This window comes from Anopheles merus, chromosome 2R (assembly GCF_017562075.2).
Source record: "Anopheles merus strain MAF chromosome 2R, AmerM5.1, whole genome shotgun sequence".
Classification (NCBI taxonomy): Eukaryota; Metazoa; Arthropoda; class Insecta; order Diptera; family Culicidae; genus Anopheles; species Anopheles merus.
Window position 1 is genome coordinate 721,666 of NC_054082.1, and position 20,977 is coordinate 742,642.

Consider the following 20,977-nt stretch of genomic DNA (forward strand, 5'->3'; position numbering starts at 1 on the left):
CGGGAAAATAATGGTGCGTAAAGCGAGAGAGCGAGTACTCAACCGGAATGAGTGAAACAATGAAAAATGCTCTTTTCATTCCCATCCGTGCTCACCGGCGTCGTTTAGTAGGCTCTTCTCCACCATCTCGCGTTCTCTCGCGCTCTTAACTTAGAAGCAACAGCCAGCACCAGGCACCTCCATGGTCGGTACTGCAGGGAACATCCCAGAGTGCTACACTCCGGCCCGGTCGCTATGGTAGCGCCCGTGATGGAGCATGGTCGTCGTCGACAGCGTTGAGCACAGCGTTTCATCCTGTCAGTTGCTTGGGACTGCTGGATGTAAACGGATCTCAGGGGCCGGAGAACCATCAAACCAGCCAATCGCCCACCGCCGTCGATGATAGTGTGTTTGGGTTAAATTTTGAACCGTTTTGTCAACTGTTGGTGGGGCCACAATTGTTGATAACGAAGTGCAATGGTACATTAAGCTAAGCGAAGGGAAGTGATAGTGAGGAGGAAAGCGGCGGATGGTAGTTGTCTTGCGAAGAAGCGGGCAACGGACGCTCCAAGAGACGTCGTGGAAAGGCAGCGGCCGCTGGTGATTAGCTGGTGTGAAATTGCGTGTACAGTTACGATCGAGCATGTTGTAGGTGTATGGCAATAACGAACCTCGAGACGCAACTCGAGCATCGTCCCAGCCGCTGGGCCGGCGGCAGGTGAGCCAGACTGACTGGCTGTTGAATAAATAATTCGGCAAAGCTTTTACTGTGAAGCCAAGTGAAGGAAAGTGGATAATTGAATGTGCAAGCATTAATCTGCAGCGCGCTGCTCATCGGGGTAATTGAAATTGCGGCAAGTGTTTCCGAGATTTCGCGGGCGCGTGAGCTTGGCCAAGATGATGGTCCGGGAGGACGCGACGGAGCTGGTGCGCGTTGATCTTGCGAAAGGTAAATATTAGAATATACAATGACCGGGGCGACACTGGAAATATGTATCACTCCAAAGGTGTTATTTGACTTTTGACGAAGCTGTCAAACATCAAACATACCTTAATGAGTTCGGATGAAGTTGGCTTTTGATGGCAGTTCGCTTACGCTATTTATTTGGTTTGGGGCCCGCACAACCCCACAGTGATCCGAGCAAACGCTGCTTAGTGAAATACGGGCCACTCTGTGGATTCGATGTGTTGTTGTTGGTTTGCGCGTTGCTAGTAGGACAAGGAAACGGGCTACTAGATTGGGGTGCGCGAGGGGCGCGATAATGTTGACAATGTTGCCAAAAGCGCACGAGCGCACGAGCCGTGTCCACCATTCACCGGTTTCGTATTTCTAATGGCATTTTCTTCACAATAAATTGAACCGCGCTGATGGAATGTCCATCAATTTCCGGAAAGATAAACAACACGAAACCAACACGATCTGCGAGCCGCGTTTTGGCCGCGTAATTGTGGCTGTGCTGTGTTTGGTTCAAAGAACGCGCTATCGACGAATCTATTCGTCCGTCGTGAAAAGGACAGAAGCAAACCACAGGGAAAGAACGAGCAAGAGAGCACAAGAGGACTATTATTTCGGTAAAATAATAAGCACCTTTTCCGGCCAGCTTGCAGGACTAAATTCAAGAGATTATAAGCATTATCGCGCCTGTTAATCCCTCATTCGTCCTTTGTAAGCGGAAAAGAAATTAATCTCGCTTTAATTGCATTTGTTCAAGTGTCGCGCCTCTTGTTGCACGTTCTAGGTAAAGGATGCCCGAGCGCTTGATTATAATGGTGCAATGAGTCGCGCACAATGAGCATATTACATCCTCCGTTGATTTTCCCCACTTTTGACTTGACCCCCACCGGCTTTACAGATTGAAAAGGTTCCCCGCACACACTGTACAGGTGAGAAATGTTAAAGTTGAAGGTGAGCAGCAGCGATGTAGTAATGAAGGTTGATTTAGAGAGCAACGGCAACAGCAACACGCCTCAACCGGAACCCGGAGGCGACGGTATCGAATTGCAATTTCCGACAAGACGGAAGGATGCCGATGGAGGGGGCGGCTGTAGTATTTGCGCTGGTCCTTGGGGCGTACCTGTTGCTAAATAGCAGATCCAAGGGCCAAAGAGTGCCACTGTTTTGATGAACAACCGCCAGCACCGGCACCGGCATCGGCTTTCGGTTGATATCTACCGGAGTGTGGTGTACAAATCAAACTCCCTAGCTTTAAGGTAATTAAACAAGGAGAAAATGATAATGAATTTGTTGTCGCTAATGAGAATTCTATCCCACTGCTATGCTGTGCGCCGGTACTGCAGGCAAAAATAAATAACTAATGGATCGTGAACGATAATAACATTTGGTACGCATTGAAGAGGGAAGAGGGAGACAGATAGAGAGAGGGGGGGAGTGTGTATGGGAAAAGGAAGATTATCCCAAGGGCTAATTAGGATTATATTAATAAAAGGGGCAAAATGTCAGTGGGTTGACGGCTAACGAGTATCCAACTACCATCTAACTATTTGGAGTGGGTTTTTAGTGCTGCGACAAGTACGTACCGAGCACGGATGTCAGCACGAATCGATCAGTTCCTTGGCGATAATTTTAAATATTAACAAGAACAGTGTTGCAATAAATAGTTTGCCGCTAGAGAGCAAACTGGTTCCAATTAAGGCAAATCCTCTTAACCAGAGTTGTGAGGGAAGCAGTGCAGAATATTTTCATTCATACATCACCCATACCTTAATCTTCTTAAAGAGAACAACCTGGCACGCTTCTTCTTGTTGCGCGTATCGCTGGTAACGCAGGTTCACGCAGCCCTTTTTCTCGAACGATAGATGTTTATGATGATCATGATGATGGCGTATGGCGAAAAGGAATCACGGCGCACTGAAGCAAAAGAATTCATGGAATGTGTACAATTTTTGGTGTGAAATATGGCACCGCGCACTGTGTGCGATTGAGGTGTGTGTGTGCACGGGGAAAAAGCGTTACAAAGTAAAGAAGCAGCATAGTCGTGTGTGGAGAGATGGAAAGAAGGCGATCGGAATGTGATTTCCCAGCAAAACAGCTCCCCGGTGGATTATATGCGAGTGTGTGTGTGAGAGAGAGAGAAAGAGAGGAAGACAGCTTGCTAAGATCTGGAGCAGCGCTTAGAAGGTTGATAAGCCATTAGTAGCGAACGACCGAAAGACTCACATCAGAGTTTCTGTTCTTTTTTTACTACACCACACATGAATCATTGAACGCGAGTTCAATTCGCTTGAAATTAGCGCTTTTTGCATCGTACGCTCGTTCCACGGCTTTCGGTCGTGTCGTGGCCGGAGGCAAAAGGCACATGCCGAAGGAAATACACATTGGCAAAAATGACAGAAGCGAGTAGCTGCACTGATCAGGGATTATACATCTTCATCCGCTGTGAGGTAGTAATTCGTTTACGAACAGATAAGACACCATTTCAAGCGCGGTAATTCCCTTTCAGAATATGGATGTTTTAATAGATGGCGAGTGAGTGAGTGAGCTTACGATCAGCAGTTCAATCCTTGGGTCCTTTTATGCCTCTTTTTTCTCCATGCATTGGCAAATGTCGCATCGACGGATGAATTCAATGTAAAAAGTGTTTATTTGACCTGGAGTGCTTAAAATGAGTGAAAGTGAGGGAATTATTGGAAAAATTGCATTACCCAATTAGTGCGCGCATTCGGTGAAGCGTATTAAAAAAAAGGGTGAAGTAGTAATTGATAGCCTGAACCAATTTTCCAATGTGCATTTCGCTTTTTGTTTTCTCTGATTTTAATACCCACTCGGGCGAGAATGTATTTACACTGTATTGATAGGAGAGATAGGGAAAAGACAAAGTGATAGCAACAACAGGTGCATTTGATTATCGAATAGATCAGAAACAGAGGTTTTGTTTGTTACACTATGTTTGTAAAGTTACGTATTGTGTTGTACAGGAGAGGGTAAAGGATTTCAAATGGCACTCGTATCGAACTGTAACACTATTGCAATCAATCAACTTGCATAATATGTTACGATTGCGAGTTTTTCCAGATAAATCAACAGCAAATTCGTTTTTTTCCATCCCTCCCCCTCCTCCCCCCCCCCCTCTTCAATGAACAGTTTGAAATCCAACAGTCGAAGGTCGAAATCGAGAAAATAGCATCAAATTCGATCCTGGTCATCAATGGCCATATTAAATTAAGGCAGAATTGATCAAATTTCGCACATTACACGCGTCGTGTGTCTGTGTGAGTGTGAGTGCGTGTGAGTGTGTGGACGTACGTACGTGCTAAGCAGCTTCTTCACTACTGTTGTTACAGCGAACGGGAGCGCCTACTTCGGTCAGACGGGCATGATCGACGCTGGAGGCAGAGTAGGCGACGGACAGGATGGACAGATACAGTTCGATAGGCTCGAGTTCGAAAGTCCGGAGGATTTGATGCGCCATCTCTACTACACCTGCATGCGGTCAAACACGAGCGAGCCACCGTGGACCACCGATGGTAAGTTTGTTGTGGCGCCGATGATGGCTGGCGGAAGCTTAACTAAATCATTGTCGTCCTACCTATGGTAAGGTGCGACCTCGGAGGACGAATCTCATCTGTTGGTGACTCGAAATTTACTGCAGAGTAGCACTTATTTAGAAAAAAAAGTAAGAGCGAGTAACTGCTAATCTCGATGGGAGTTTTCCTTGCCTGTGAACTTGAAACTTTCGAACGAGTTTTCTTCCCAGGCTCCGTATATACCTGATGTCACGGCACGGCCTGCTGCGGAAGGTGTCGGTCTGCGGGCACTAAAGTTAAACGTGTGGGAAAAGAAAGACTGGTCGGACTTGCACCATCGGAAGCTAATCGCGTTTGACAGTGGCGTGTTTTAAACGGAACAAGGTGGTGTAGCTGAAATTGAGTTACAGCTCAAGTTAAGTTGGGGTGAAAAGTCGAGCGTAAAAGTCAAAGGCTCAACGTGCTCGGTATCGGAGCCCGACCGATTGGCGCTGAACTGACTGCGGAAGAGGACGACCTCAGGCGAAGATTGTAGGGGAAACGAAATTGATTCCCGTTTCCAGGTGCTGTGCTGTGGCCATCCATTCCGGGCGCTCGGATCTTCCTTCGGAAGGGAAGTTGAACGATGAATCTTTCAAATTGGTGGTCCGTGGTGAGCAAACTGTGAGTCATTCGCTTTTAACTTTGTTGGAAGGGAAGTTGTAAAACTTCGTTCGAATGACATCTCGGGCCGCGGGTGTGTTTGTTAGGCGGATAAATAAGAAAATGAATAGCTCCTGTTAAGTTTGACTGTAAACTGGAATGTATAGTGTTTTGTTTGAAATCAATCATAATTGTAGGAAATAGAGCTCCACTGCTCACAATAGGAAAAGCCGGCCTTTTCCACCTGTTCAACGATGGTTTTGTGCAAATGGGGAAGCACTACACCGAATGAACGAATTCGCCCGCACGATGAGTCGCATTATAATGTAAGCCCCATTGGTTTGGTTCGAGATGGCTGGGATTTGGACGGGAAAGAGTAATGTTTATGAGCTGCAGACCGGAGCATTAACACGGACGATTTAATTCGTGAATGGCTTCGTATGGTTTGTTTTGCCAGGAGCTTTCCGGCTTCATTCTGCAGTAACAAGCGCCATTAATATTAATCTGCGTCGGTGGAATAAATGATTCCCACAATGTGTGCCGCCGGCCGGCCGGTCGGTCGGTGTTTGGTGTGAATTCAACCGGAATGTGTAAACTCGATTGAACTGAATCCGGCAACTCCGAAGACGAGGGTAATCCGTTGTTCCCCAAAATTCATTGACACATTCGGGGGGGATTGAAGGTCTATGCGATGAAGTAAACTCCAGCGCTATTTATATTGTGATACGTGATAAGAATGTAAAGCCCAAGCTCAAGAACTCAGAGCTTCAGTGACACATCTGTAGTAACGTTGTAAAGCAGACATGCCAAATGCATTAGATAGTGCTCGAATCCAGGCATTAGTGCCATTGCGAAGCTGTCTTTGCCGTGGTCCATTAGACGTGTGGTGCGGGAACTGTGAACCTGCAAGTGGGATAGCCCTTTAGTGTAGGTTTGTTTTGACGTTTCCGTTTTTACAGGTAGTACGGTGTTTTGCCCGCGCCGGTTCGACGGATGGTCCTGCTGGGAACCGACGCTGGCTGGGACGGTGGCGGAAAACTGGTGCCCAAAGTTTGTGCTAGGCTTTGATCCACGGCGGCTCGCCTATCGCACGTAAGTAGCACGAGATCTGGCTCCGAAACTTCTTCCAGCTTCCCGGCCAGTGCTCCGACTCCCTCGAGCGGTGATGGTGCTTTGCTCGAGGGAAATTAGCTTATGTATTTACCCCTCCCAAATGGGGCATGGAATGGAATGTGTTACATGTTTTTCTTCCTCTATTTTACACATGCACGCCGCACACAGATGTCATGAGAATGGGTCCTGGTTCGTACATCCACACTCCGGACGGGAATGGTCCAACTACACCAACTGTATCGACACGGAAGATATGCAGGTACGGTACCGGGGCGGTGGGCTACAGGGGGTTGTTACTTCATTAGTTTGCGTATTATTTTCAAATTTCACCCATAACTCCCCCTCAGTCTCGTCCGAGAAAGGTGTACGTACATGAAACGATAATTAAATAACAATCATTCTTGTGCGTCCCTCATCAAATGTCATCAGCCTTGTTGATGCCGTCCCAGCCACAGGAAGTGTTCGCGCGATATGGCGATAAAGTAAATTTGACAACATGAGTAATGATGTACAGAGTCTCGATCTGGACACACACACTCGCCAGACGACACCGCCAGCAATGTGAGACGTTGTGCGCTTTGGCCATTAGTTTTATCTCGCTTGCTTCTTCAACGGGCGATAAATTGATTGTTGTTTAGGCTACCGTGGAAGGAACATAAGACGGCGATACAGCAAGCTGTCGATTAGTCGATCGAGACGATGGGCATACATCGACTCCTTTGTTTGACTGGCTTGACTCTCTTTGGTGAGCTTTGTCGTTCATAGCGACGTGGTGGGTCGCGGGGGGGGGGGGGGGATTGTGTTGTCATTTTTGGCTGTTGTGAGACTAGTCGCCGCCTGCTCTGGTAAGCAATCAACACGTCCTGGCGACGACATCATCCACACCATTTGCTCGCGCCCGTTGATGTGATGCGGTTAATAAGAATGTACAAAAAAAGAACCACCATAACATTTATGCCCGATTACGTCGTCGTTTGAATGTTGATGCGCTTGATTTGAGCTTTTCGCAATGTGTTTTTCATCTCATTTCTTTCAAACAAATCCAAACACGACGGGACTGTGGGGACTGTTGGCAGGACTTGGGTAAAACATCTTTTCTTGTATGTGTGTGTGTTGAGATGCTTTGGCATTTAATTTTGTCATATTGTTAAACTTCATCCCTAACACGCGCGCGACCGCCCATTTCCCAGGGACAAGTGCCGCGGGCGTATATCGTACAGCGAGCGCATGTGGCATGTTTACCCTCATTTAACTTTACGAATTAATGTTTTGAATTCAATTTTCCTTCCAGCTTCGTCGGTTGGTAAACGACATCTACATCGGTGGATACACGGTTTCGTTCTTAACGCTAATTATATCACTGTGTATTTTCCACAGCTTTCGGTAAGTTTGCCACCAGCTTCTCCAGCGCGCTGCATATAAAATTCGCTTTAAAGATACAATTTCCAACAACTCCCAGTACAAGAACACAGAACCACATGTCCAGCAAAGCAGAGCGTGTCTAGTGATGTAGTTAATGCTCCTCTCCTCCCTATCTATGTCACCGCTGACGAGAGTATGTGATCATCATTTGTCCGAAATATCTTGTCCTCCTTTCATTCCCCGCGTGCGCATCCCCGCACAGCGCTATTCTGGCACAGGGGAGGGAGGGAGGAGTCGTTGTTTTTTGGCCGATGGATAGATACGGCCAAAATGCCACACACACACAAAATGTGAATTGCTTCAATCGTGGTCGTTTGAAGATGATTGATGATAACTAGTTTTTCTATTCGAGTTGACTTACGGTGAGTGAAGCGACTCCGACAGCCATAAGGGAAAGCTTCCGTGTGTTATGTTTTTTCTTTCTTGAGCCCCACTTTATGGCGCCAGATTTTATTTTCAGGGCTCAATGGTGGAAATGGTCGAAATTCGCCGACCTACAATAAGATGGAAAGCTTCAAAAGTCGATGCGAAAACCGCCATTCCAGTCAGTCAGTCAAGTCAGTTAGCTGACCATCGGTTGAATAATTGATCGCCGTTGAAATGCTATCCCGCTCCCCAAACGCTCAACGACATGGAATGAAACACGTGCAAAAGTATTTTTCTCCGCATTTCAACAACGGGAACATGGAAAAACATGGAAAAACGGATGCTAAATCCTCCTTCGGTTACATCACTTCTGGAAAAGCGGATGTACCACGACCATGATGCTGGATTTTCGCGGAATGTGGTGGTTTGAAGTGGACGTTTTTTTTTTGTTTGCCTTCTATGTTCGAATTCTCCCGCCAGTGGAACTGAATCTCTCGGCCAACCCCACCACCCTGCCCCCTCCCCCTGCTTATTAAACCGCCTTTAATGCGCTGAGTGTGAATGAGTGTTCAAAAAGTTTGTATTTTTGCACGATAAATCTCTAACCGGACGGAAATTTGAGCGTTGCGGTTGTTGGCTGTTAACGGGCAGTGGTACACTACAGGTACTTTTTGCTGTTGAGTTTGGTTTGCGGACTGGGTGGTTTTAAGTGCTCCCAGTGGAATTGCCGCAGAACGAGGGATGTGAATCAGGAGAAAGTGTCAGGTTCTTGTGGACTCTTAATCAATCTTTATTCTGAAGTGTTGCTCTGGTCAGTTGCGTGGAGTGGTGGACTGTTTCCACTGGCTTGTTCGTTAACGCGTTGGCGACGCCATGTCAGCGAGGGATAGGAGAAGAGTGGGGGGGGGGGGGGCGAGGGAGGGAGTGTAATTTGTTGTTTTTGAGCCATTCTGGGGGAGCAGCGTGATGGCCACTTGAGAAAATTAAGCATCGCAACAGTGATCGTGCCGTGCCGCCCGTGCCAGTGTCAGAGTGTCGGTTAAATTTCGTGCAACCAATGCAACACAAGGGCGCCGAGGAAGAGAGACTCCGTGGAGGTCAAGAAGGTGGCAAGCATTATGTGCCCTTCACATTGTTAAACATTCATCTCGAAGAAGCTGGTTCTGCTGGGAAAGCAAAGGGAAGGCAAATTGAAAAACTTTAGTCGACAAATGGACGACAGACTGGGCGAGAAAATCCAAACCATCGGTCACTGCTCTGCTTCTCGGTGTATTTTTATCGAACATTTCGTGTAATGTTTATCTTAACGAAGTTTTCAACTGTTTCTCTCTCTCTCTCCCTTTCTTGGCAGGACGCTGAAATGCACCCGCATACGGATACACATCCATTTGTTCACCTCCTTGGCGCTAAGCTGCCTGTTCTGGATCGTCTGGTACAAGTTTGTCGTGGAGGATCCGGATGTCCTAAATGCAAATACGGTAAGCCGTTGGCAGATGGAAGATGGAAGGTAATGGGTTGTACCGAAAAAGGGTCTTCCAATTTGCGTGATTTGCACGGGGTCGTCGGTCCCCGGTCCGTTGGGGATATTAACGCTCGATCCTTGCCAGAGAGTAATGTATGGTGTGTTGTTCGCTCGTTGTCGTTTCGGTCGTTACTAGTTGGTTTGTTCAGTTTGTAAGCTAATTCATGAACAATGCAGACGCAGAAGAAACCTCACAGAAACCCTCTCCCCCCCCCGAAGAAAAGGTGTGCAAAAGGGTGCTTCCCGGTGCTGCTGGTATGGAAATTCCTGGTGCAATCGTTCGTACCAATGTTCGTTCTGCGTGAGCAACAGGCGTGTAAAACACACAAAAGCGACAAGAGATGCCAACAATTTAGCGGTGGGGTGGTGAATTCCATTGTACACCTCGGAACATAATGTTGTTCCCTGGCACCGACTTGGCAAGTGCAGAGAGAGGCCAAGCAGCAAGAAGTCCCACGGCACAATGGAGAAAGAAAGAAGCATTATCATAAGCCAAAAGAGCAACAAAGCGAGGGAACTTTCTTGGTGACAACAAACCTGTGCGGAATACATGATGCAAAGATGTGCGCCTTGGACAAGGGAAAACTAAAGATCGCAATAGAGAAACGGTGCTCGTAATCAGAACTAGAAAACAGAAGGTAAGCCACGCTACGGACGGACGAACGTGCTACGGTGTTCGGGGCTGCTTATTTATTTAAAACTTGTATTATGTTTTTTTTTCGCCTCTAGCTGCTTCGTTGGGCGTGCGAGACCTGGAGTCGGTTGGCCCGCTAGACCGGAAAAGCGTTTTAATAACATAAAGTTAGGGTGCGAAAAAATGCGCCCTTTACGCCACACGCCGCCGTGTTCTAGGAAGGGAAATAAATTCATTTAGTCAAGGCCCGTTTTGTAGCAGCAGCATCACCGGTGATGGCGTTATTTGGCCTCTATCGCGGAATTTCCTTGTTGCAAGAAAATATATGTGGGAAAATGGGTTAGCACAGGACGCGGAGACGGCCGTGACATAGGCGGGGGCTTGTGGCCCACTGAACTGTGGTGGCACCTGATCCGAAGCCGAGCGCACATTTCGCTGGCGTTTGATTGTAGGCTTCACCGAATGATGTGTCCGAATGATGGTAATTAACGATTGCAGGCAGCCTTTGAACTGAGCGCCGTTGATTGGAATATGCCTGAAATCGATGCAACTGTGAACCATACCATGCGGTTTGGTGATGTATCAGCAGCGGGTCCACGGTAATTAGGTTAATATTCGTTCGACCCGTTCGGAGTGAGAGATCAAACGATTGAATGGGAACGCGTCAAACACGATACTGTTACCATTGATTGGAAGCCACAGAAAAAGTAATGTACACCAATCTCGCTGTAAATCATAACAGAACGAGCATTTAGCATGGAAATTCAATGACGCGTCAGATACATTCGTTTAATGCGGATTATGTCCGTAGGCAGCAATCAGCATGATTCAGTGGGCAAAACCGGAAACGTTGAAGAGCTTAAATTGGTTAGTTGTGATACACACTCGGCAGATGATATTTGGTCACTTTTTTATGCTACCCTTGGGTTTATACACGTTCCGTCCACTTGGTTATTTCCCCTGCTAAAGATGGCAACGTTTTGGCACGTTTTAGTGCTTCTTTGGTGGAAAAGCTTACAGAGTAGCGGAGAACAAAAACAACAACGTACGCTGACCTTGCTGGGCGCAGAAGGAAGAACCATATTTCACACCTTATACTCTCTGTGCAACAGATGCGCAGTTTTAGTGTTTGCCCAAGTGGTGGCCGTACTGCGTTGATACGGCACGTATCGTATGAGTTGGTGTGCAGTCCTGCATGAGGTTTCCGGACAGAATGGCAGAATAAACCCCAACAAGGATGTAGGCAGCAAAGCGGATGGACATTTGTTGGTTAATTGAGAGAGGAAATAACATAAAGCAGTAGCATTTTTGGTGCAGTATCAAGGGTAAATCCTTCGCACACCACCGGGAGAAGGATGCATGTTTTATGGTGTTTTCGTACAGAGACGAACGCGCGCGTGGGTTGGAAGGTCTTCTGCTGCTGCTGGTTGTGATTAGTTTCGGCATAGTTTGCGTCTTTGTGCTCGAAACCCACATGTTGTGCGGGTTAGAAACTTTGGAGGTCGTTGTGGCACACTTTTACCGCACTTTCAAGTGTGGTGAAGATAATTGTTAAAGTTAGAGCAAAGCCAAAAGATGGACAAACTGACCGTACGACGCATTGGGTCGGTTGTGGGTTAATTTCCCCATAGATAGATGGGGGGGGGAGTTGGGGGTTTAACTCTACTCGTATTTCCAGGCACTTACTCCTGCCGATCTACCTCTCCCTCTCTCTCTCTCCCTTTGTTTTTTTCCTCTGCCTTTTCCGATCCATCACCTCAGCCATTAACCTCAATTTGCGTTACTGTTCCGGGAAATTCGTGTGCTTACAAACAATCTTCTTTGCAGGGTTGGTGCGTCGGGCTGCACATTCTGCTACACTACCTGATGCTGGTTAATTATTTCTGGATGTTCTGCGAAGGACTACACCTGCATCTTGTGCTAGTTATAGTAAGTATATGCGCACACCCAGGAGATTCCCGGGGTCGGCGTGAGTGTCATCGGTATTGTGCTTCCCGGCTGCTCGAGATTATCGAAGAACATTCGATCGGTTTGTGTTGTCTGGGCAACCGTGTCCTGACACTGGCACACTGGCCGAGCACACTGTTTGAGCACACTGCAGAAGCTGCAACCAAGCTATCGATGTGTGTAAGACAGATAAGTAGGCATGGAAAGGCGCTTGAAAACGGGTACAAAGTTAATTTCACTCCCTTCGCCGGGCTTGGTTGTGGTGGTTGGTGGTCTGGTCAACTTTTGCCAACGATTAAGCCGCACGTCAATTGACTCGTGTGTCCTTTTTGCGAATTAGGTATGTGTTTGTGTGTGTTGTATGATGGCTGGTGATAACTTTATACAGTGTGTGACTTCATTCAAAACTTCCCGCCGCAAATTCAGTGCGCCATACTCTAACGTGAACTATCGCATCGACCCGTCGGTCGTTCCGGTGATCGAAGGATGATCGGGGTTATCGAAGAATGAGGTCATTTCCTCATTGGAGCACATTTTCTCTTCGATTAGGATGTCGCACGATGAGGACACGACAGCGACGACGAAGTTGTTTGCTGAAACCGGTCACCGGCACCAGGCCGGATGATGGCCATCAGAACAACACCGGTTCTGCACAGTCCCCGGAGGACTTTCGAAACCACCAAACCAACCAACCAACAGACGCACACACACACACACACTCGGGTGTACGACACTGCTATCTTTGCAGCCTGTTGCTTTCGCTGAAACGGGGGTATCGTCTTCCCGACAGCTGTCCTTGCCATTGCCACCCAGTGCGCTCCGTCCTGCTCCGTGTTCTTCGTGCGTCCTCAGCAAAAAGCTGACTTTGGTCAGGCCGGGGAGTGAACATATCGTGCCGTGTGCTGTGTCCTGGGGGGGGTATGTGGTTTTGGTTGCCTGAGATTGATTCATGCCGCCCGAGCGCCAGAGCGTCCATTGGGTTGGTGCCGTTTGCTTCCCTTTTCTGTTCGATTTAATTCCATTCGTTTGATTTTTCCGCTTTTCCACCGTCGTCGCCGACATCACATACGTACGGACGCGTTTCTCTCCGTTTTTTTTTTGTGTCCTGTTGACTGCCGGCAAAAAGGTCTTCATCAAGGATATTGTCGCAATGCGTTGGTTCGTCACGATCGGCTGGATATTGCCGATGGTGCTGGTGAGCCTGTACGCCCTCGTCCGCAACACGCAGCCACTCGATACGGAGCAGTAAGTATTTTACGACACACAGTGATACATTTTCAGAGTGTTGGCGCGAACTCTTTTTTTACGAGATTGTTTGCGATACTTCGGAATTAGATATATTGACGTGGCTGGTTTATATGAGAAGACCCAATAGATAGAGGAGTGTGAGATAAGAGGGAAGTTGTTTGGGTTAAGGTTGTTTCTCCCCCTTCTTTATCATTGGCCTCGGAATGGAGTGAGGTAAAGTTTTCGTCTGCCTTGTGCACGTTTTTACGGGCACCAAAACGCCAGAAGGGAGGCGCCCCCCGCAGTTACACTCCTGTATGATGGATTATGAGCAGCAGTAGCATCCTAATTGATTGGGTGTTGATGGTCGACGAAGCAGGAAATAAATGTGGCTTTATGAGATTGTTAAGAGGAAAATAGGATCGTTGCACCGTGTTCAAGGTATTCGGTACGTGACAGGGAAACGGAAACATCGTAAGGTAGGAGCGACGCAAACTGAGCAAAATAAGAGCGGATGATTGGTTTTTGCGGTGATTTTAGGAGCTTGTTTTAGTCATACCGTACTTGATAGAAGCAGTTAAGATACTTCCGCTGATTAGGCTTTTCGATTAGGCAACGATTTCTATTGCCAATCTGTCGTCCAATCTGATGATGACCTTTACACCTTTCCCAGCTGCTGGATGAACGAAAGCCATGCCATGTGGCTGCTGACGATTCCGGTGTGCTTTTCGCTAGTGGCCTCACTGGTGTTTCTTATCAACGTCGTCCGAGTGTTGCTGACGAAGCTAAGCTCCACCTCGCCCCATCCAGCACCGCTCGGACTGCGGAAAGCGACGCGTGCCACCTTGATTCTCGTGCGTATTCTCTTCCCACTGCGGGACCTGCTCAATTATTGCCAATTTCCTAACACCGGGGGCGCGAACGTCGACTCCTTTTTCCCGCTGCCCTTTACAGATTCCCCTGTTTGGTCTGCAGCACATCCTGCTGCCGTTTCGGCCGGAGAAGGGCTGCTCGCTGGAACGGTACTATCAGATCGGGGCCGCCCTGCTGATCAGCCTGCAAGGTTTGTGCGTTTCGTGCCTGTTCTGCTTCGCAAACCACGACGTCATCTTTGCGGTGCAGTGCTACCTGAGCCGATTTTTCCCCGACCTCGTGACGCACCCGTTTCTCGAGAGCAACGGTGGGCAGCCGGCCACGCAAAGCCGCGACGTGGTCGTATGACTACTGAACGTGCGTCGCTCCACACCGACGAGCATAAGCCCGCGCGAAGCGACTCCCCGCGAGCTGGCCCAGTGTGCCGTATGAGCCGTGTGTCTGTTGCTGTGGTGTCGTTGTTGTCGGTGGAAAAGGAAAACCCCAGCGCCAGAGGATCCATTGGCTGCGGTCAATGAAATCGCCGTAGGTGTCCTTCGCGATGGCGAGATTTTGGGGGTTCAACTCACATGATGTATGTGCTGCTATGAATCCGTTGGTGTTCGTATTTCGGTGTTTCTGTGGTAAATAATAATGTGACTGCGTGTACAAAATGTAATGTTCCTGAAGCACAAACACAAATGTGTAGCGAGAAGGTGGTGGCACGGGATCCACTACATTTTGGGTGACTAAAAATATGTTTAACAATACTAGCTGCAAGCGGAGCGTTGGCCGCATTCAGGACTGCATCCTGTAGCGCACATCCGGCACCAGAATCGGGTGAACGAAGAGAGAAATAAAGAATATTTTTACTTGAGCAGCAGCGGCAAAAGGCGTTTTCGTTGCCGTTGACGGTGTTCAAATGCAAACCGTGAGAACTTTCCAGGAATCGCTTATCGGTGCGGCGGGGACCGGATCGCACGGGCCACGGAGAAAGGTAAATCGATTTCGTTCAATTTTCAAACAGCAGGTACAAGCAAAAATAAAATATTACCTATCGACATACGTACCATTCCCGGCCGTGACTACAGGTATGGGTTTGCATTAGGATGGCAAACGGAAACGGATGGAAGACACGAGTATGTGGCTCGAGACGATCGGTTGTAGGATTAAATTTTCATAAGAAACGTTTCGTACGGGCCATGCAAAGCAAAGCGGCAACACTGGAGTTGATTGCATTGCGTACAGTGGGCAGTTGCGGTGTTATGTGGTGCCATTTGTTGACTTTTTAATGATTAACTTGTCTTTTCTTTATTCAGTACACAACCTTTCGAACCAAAACTTACAAGTGATAACAGGTGGGGGATTGAATTGATATGAAGAACCTTGACATCGGCCCGTAATCAGGTCGACATGCCTGGATGCTGGGTGGATCGAAGTGCAGACAGTTGACGTGTAGAGGGCGCTGTTCCGTATAACAAACTGTACGCGACAACCGTTATACCAAACAGCCGAACAGGGAGTGACGTAAGTACAGTTGAACAGATAGCTACAAGGTGCTTATGATTTACGTTGATATTCTATTGTTGTAGTGATTTACACCTTCAATCTTAAGTTTAGTTGTCAGTATATCAAACAGGAGATCATTAAAATAGCATTATCACACAGTTTGGGAGAAAATCATTTCAATTACATCTACCGCAACACCAAACTAAACCCCTGATGATGATGGTGATGCTAGAATGGTTTGCGGAGGCTTCTTTGCTTGGATTCAAGCGCCTGCTTCAAACTGATCAAACTGACCATCAGTTTAGAATGGAGCGTACCAGAGGACACTTGGCTGTGGCCGTAGCGATTGTGGCAATACTGTTGATTGAATCCTCCAGACCGTCGTTGCTGCTCTCGAACCTGCACTTTACAGCACGCTGGATGAGAGACCAACGACACCGCTGGAACGTTCTGGCACGGTGGTATCCGTGGTTGTACGCGGCCGATAAGCAACTGCCAGCAGCGAGTGGTGCCAACATTTGTGCCAACAACGAAACATTTGCCCTGTTCGATAGGCCGTGTGGCAAATCTTGCGGCACGTATGGCCAGATTTGCCCATATGTGCGACACAGCGGATGTGTTTGCACACGGGGGCATGTGCGGAACGAGAGCGGCCACTGCATACACTACACGGATTGTACGAAAATGCTAGATGACGTGGAGTTTTTGCATTAATGTGGGTGGAATTGCACTGCAGGGAATAATGCTTCGAATAGTTATGTTTTAGTGTGTTGTCGATACTAAAGCAGTGATGCGTTCAACTGCATCAGTCAGTAGGTATGCTTAGAAGGGTGGTTTGTTAGGTATCATTCACTTCTGTTCATCTGCTCCAGTTGAAGAAGTTTGTATAAGTGACTAAGCTGGAGAAGCTGGCACTTGCACATGTGTTTTAAAGCACCCGGCCATTTCCCCTAATATTTGCGGTTCGTCGACGCCCAAGGGCATGTGAATGAAATCTGTTGCGTTTCAGTATTGCCAAAATCGTATATAACGGCCCCAAAACATGCCAACCATATTCAGTTCAGTCGAAAGGCTTCCAAGAAAACAATCACCATGAAACTGACTTACATTTTCTACATCTTCCTGGGCATTATGCTTATCCTGGTAAGACATTTCGGTGCATTTCCGTTTGCAGGTGGAGTGTGTTCCTAACATCTTTGTTTTTCTCTCCCACACCTTTCAGAGCGTTGTTGACGCACAGCGCCCCGGCAGTTCCCGCTCGCCAGCTAGCCGCACTCCCAGGACGCGCAAGCCGACCCGTGTGTGGCCGAAGCGCACCCGCCGCACGAGACCGACCAAAACCGGTCGCCCGAGCGCTGCCCCAGTCACCTCGAAACCGGCCCTCGGTTAAAATGCTGCCCAAATCGACACTACAATAGCTCTTCCCTTTTGAGAACATGGAGATATATATTCTACCAATTGCAATGGAATCAAGACGATTGAATAAAATGGATTAAATACCAACCCTTCTCGAGAGTTTCTATCGTTTGCTGGCAAAAAGTAGTACATATCGGGCAATTTTCCCAGCAGTAGATATAACGCTCGACGATCACATAATCAAGCAGTTGCACAAGATCTATTGCAGGAGAGCATCAAACGTTCACTATAATTCAAATTATGCTTTGTTAAACCCAGATGTAAAATGTTTGATCGTCCCAGCCTTTGAGAAAGACACACTTGAACCATCATGGAGTAGTTAGAGCGTAGATCTATTATAAGCGATTATAACGCTTCATCCATTTCGGGTTCATTCATTCCGAATACGTGGAAGACATAGTTATATGACAAGAAGGGATTTCAAAATAAACATGTATATCTCCAAAGTGGACCAAAGGGTTAGCCGTCAAGTGCTAATGTAGCTATGCGGACTTGTATTTAGCTATGGACTTGTATGTTGATGTAGCTATGAGAACTGAATGTCTTTGCTTTTTTCCATCATTCATCCTTAGTAACACTTAAATCAGGAATACCCGTTCAAGAAAATACGAATACTTTCCCGCTATCATTTGTATGCCTTTCTGCTACCCTATGGATCTGTGTGCAATGTTGGCTATTCGTAAACTTCTACGAATTCCGCTCGAAGCTAGTTTCTGGGACGATTGTGACAACACGTCTGAAGTTGTACATCTGTTTTATTATCTACACAGATGCCTGGTTATTACTGAACGATACGTGATACGATATACGATACGACAGTTTGATCTTTCTAGATACAACGACGAAAAGTGAATCATGCTTAGTTCAGTATTGTAGTATGCTTATATTCTTCTTCTTTGGTACAACAACCGTTTTTGGTCAGGGTCACACTGTACCACTAGAAGGGCAAGGCTTTCTTTGACTTATTTATTACCATCACAGGATAGTCCGTCCTACTTATGAGGGCACGGTCTAATATGAGCTGGAAACCATGACGGGCATGTTGTTAAGTCGTACAAGTTCACGACTGTAACACCAGACCGGCCCCAGTATGATTATATTTATAATAGATATTTTGAAGATATAACATAATGGCTTTGTAAGGCATTGCCATAAGGAAGAATGCCAACAGTGAAAATTATATCCTTTAGGATTTAATAATCTGACAGCTAGCTGTTCTGGATCCCCAGCTAATCGATCAATCAACCAAGATGTAAGATTCCACATTTGATTACATTGCAGTACAGATAGTTACTGTTTCATCTTTTTACCCTACGGAAGCTGAGTCCAAATCCTTTCCAAAATTCGTTTGAAGGTTCCCAGTAGCTTGATCAAACAACATCCCACATATTTTATTCATTTACTTTGCTTTGTTTGATGTAGATACGCGTGTTGGTCATTATATTATGCAAAAAAGGGTGAATAAACTCACCGATCTGTTTGTTCAACTGTTTGCAAAACCTTGGTGCTTGGACTATATAAAAACACTATGACCGGCGTGAGTCCGTTCATTGCTCGGACGGATCAAAATAAACCTGTAAATATGAAGAACTTGGTAGTGCTTGTGCTAATGGTTGTGATGCTTCTAGCTGTGGTAAGCGCTTCTAACTCACCCATGAATTCTGTGCGGGAAAGCGGAATATTAATACTAACGTGAATCGTTTCCAATGGTTTTCAGAATATGGCTGAAGCCCAATTTGGGTTCGGAGCTCAATCCACCAAACAACAACCTGCTACAGATACTACGAGGAAAACTTCACCAACAACACCGACAAAGCCTACTACACCGACGAAGCCTACTACGCCAACAAAGCCAACACTGCCCACCCGCCCGACAATGACCTCTACTACGAAGCGCGCAACGCCTACTGTCGTCCCAACGAAACCATCACCGACGCCAACACGCAAGCCCTAATTCCTTCCCTTCAGAGTTCTTTGAGCTTATCGCACAGAAAGAGACCGGAAAATTGGTGTTTCAATAGAATAAAATCTGCCCCAAAATAGTTCTTCGACTCGACTGTTTGTTTTGACTCATTATGACGCGTGGTTGGGATACGTTAATCATTGAGCATATAGCATAGTATCGGCTTAATGTACGGATTTTATCACTAAATCCTTTAAAGCATTTATTTGAAGGTCACTTCTCAAGCTTGTGTAAACTTTTTATTTATTTTTTACGCAAACAGAGCTTGCTGCCGTTGACCGAACATTGAAGCAGGCTTGTAGCATTGCATGGCGATGTACCCGCGCGTACTGAAATTGCAAAAAGATTGCAAAAACCCACCGATACGTTTGTTCAACTGTTTAGCAAACCGTGGCGGATGGACTATATAACTCCCTTACCGGGACGAGATCGTTCATTGCGTGGACGGATCAAACGAACGGACAAAATGAAGAACTTGGTAGTGTTTGTGTTTCTGGCTACGGTGCTTCTAGCTTTGGTAAGGACAATTCAACTCTCCAATTTATGTGTGAGGATGATGGATAATAAGGATCATTCTTTCGGACTATTTTTAGAACATGGCTGAAGCGCAATCTGGAAAGCCTATTTCAACGAAGAATACACCGACGAAGCCTTCAACACAGACGAAGCCGACACCGACGAAGCCTACACCGACAAAGCCTTCTACACCGACCAAGCCTTCAACAGCGACTAAGCCTACACCATCCACGAAACCAACACTACCGACAAAACCTACACCATCGAAGCCTACTTCGGCAAAACCAGTAGCAGCCAAGGCTGCAATGGCGAAATCTGTGTCGGGTGAACCTGTACCGGCGAAGACTACAAAGCGCCAATCGCTCAAAGCTACCAAAACAAAACCAACTCCAACGCGTAAAACCACTAAACGCACTAGCCGGCCGAGCACATCACCAGCAGCGTAAATCGATATTGATCTAAGCTTGGATTGCAAAATGCAAAATGCCCTCCTTCTACTTGATGCTTCTAGAACCGTTCGATTCCAGTTGCTCAATTAAAGTAAACGTTTTGCAGAACTCCCAACATCCGATTTGTCTGTGCCTATCACACTGTACAGGTAGTGAAGGCCACATGTTATGTTTCAATAAACAAAAAGTCTGTAATTTCACCAATCGTTTGGCTGTTTGCTTTGTCTCACTGTGACGTAAATCGTCACAGATCGTCTGTGACCGGTGCGTCATCGTTGCAGAAAGGTGTTTACTCAAATGTATTCGAGATTAAAGTTTGGGACTATATAAAGTCTGGCGCCGAGATTATCAGAGTATCCGAGAGGACGGAATCAATCTAAAGCCCCTTGACAATGAAGAACTTGGCAGTACTTGTGTTGATCGTGATGGCGCTTCTAGCACTGGTAAGGAGAATGTCTAGCTGTGATGCACACCTTGGTAAGGATTGTACGACTTGAAACGCTTGCAACTCTTACAGAACTTTGCTGAAGGTAGACCTTCATCATCATCGGAGGAATCATCAGAAGAAGTTACAGCCACTACCAGAACCACAAGATCGACCACTACACGTCGGACTACCACCACACGTCCAACTACGACGACCCGTCGGACTACCACCACCCGTCCAACAACCACTACACGTCGCACTACCACCCGTCCAACTAGTACAACACGACGAACCAGCACGGCCAGTTCGTCCAGCACTCCCCGTTCGTCCAGTACTGCCAGTTCGTCCAGCACTCCCCGTTCGTCCAGTACTGCCAGTTCGGCCAGTACTGCCAGTTCTGCCAGCACTGCTCAATGATTCGAAGCACACAGTACCGACAAAAACGCACGCAAATATGGAAAAAGGTCTAGCGAGGATTTTGTTTTGAGGTAATGGAAGATTCTTTACA

The 20,977-nt window shown here is 47.0% G+C and overlaps 2 protein-coding genes across 9 annotated transcripts; both read left to right on the forward strand.

The window, feature by feature from the left end:
- Positions 1 to 141: 141 nt before the first annotated feature.
- On the forward strand, positions 142 to 20,710 carry LOC121603718 (calcitonin gene-related peptide type 1 receptor). Of its 8 annotated transcripts, XR_006006704.1 has the most exons (12): positions 147 to 928; positions 4,282 to 4,464; positions 6,066 to 6,198; positions 6,388 to 6,478; positions 7,511 to 7,602; positions 9,359 to 9,485; positions 11,991 to 12,092; positions 14,011 to 14,191; positions 14,292 to 15,716; positions 19,340 to 19,594; positions 19,671 to 20,485; positions 20,560 to 20,710. XR_006006704.1 is itself a non-coding variant. In XM_041932862.1 (10 exons), exons 1-10 carry the CDS (start codon positions 877 to 879, stop codon positions 14,556 to 14,558), a joined length of 1,347 nt encoding a protein of 448 aa, XP_041788796.1. In that variant the 5' UTR covers positions 149 to 876; the 3' UTR covers positions 14,559 to 14,657. The 8 variants fall into 8 exon arrangements, 1 of the variants encoding a protein (XP_041788796.1); XR_006006705.1 differs by lacking the exons at positions 19,340 to 19,594; positions 19,671 to 20,485; positions 20,560 to 20,710 and adding exons at positions 4,082 to 4,215; positions 16,921 to 17,201 and having other exon boundaries at positions 146 to 928; positions 14,292 to 16,841; XR_006006706.1 differs by lacking the exons at positions 19,340 to 19,594; positions 19,671 to 20,485; positions 20,560 to 20,710 and adding exons at positions 4,082 to 4,209; positions 16,921 to 17,201 and having other exon boundaries at positions 146 to 928; positions 14,292 to 16,841.
- On the forward strand, positions 18,657 to 19,156 carry LOC121603730 (integumentary mucin A.1-like). The gene is made up of 2 exons (XM_041932878.1): positions 18,657 to 18,747; positions 18,832 to 19,156. Exons 1-2 carry the CDS (start codon positions 18,697 to 18,699, stop codon positions 19,066 to 19,068), a joined length of 288 nt encoding a protein of 95 aa, XP_041788812.1. The 5' UTR covers positions 18,657 to 18,696; the 3' UTR covers positions 19,069 to 19,156.
- Positions 20,711 to 20,977: the final 267 nt, after the last annotated feature.

Coding starts and splice junctions, on each gene's coding strand:
- LOC121603718 (XM_041932862.1), top strand. CDS start 877: ATGATGGTCCGGGAGGACGCGACGGAGCTGGTGCGCGTTGATCTTGCG. Junction 6,479..7,510: donor TCGACACGGAAGATATGCAG/GTACGGTACCGG, acceptor TTTTCCTTCCAG/CTTCGTCGGTTGGTAAACGA. Junction 9,486..11,990: donor ATGTCCTAAATGCAAATACG/GTAAGCCGTTGG, acceptor TCTTCTTTGCAG/GGTTGGTGCGTCGGGCTGCA.
- LOC121603730 (XM_041932878.1), top strand. CDS start 18,697: ATGAAGAACTTGGTAGTGCTTGTGCTAATGGTTGTGATGCTTCTAGCT. Junction 18,748..18,831: donor TTGTGATGCTTCTAGCTGTG/GTAAGCGCTTCT, acceptor AATGGTTTTCAG/AATATGGCTGAAGCCCAATT.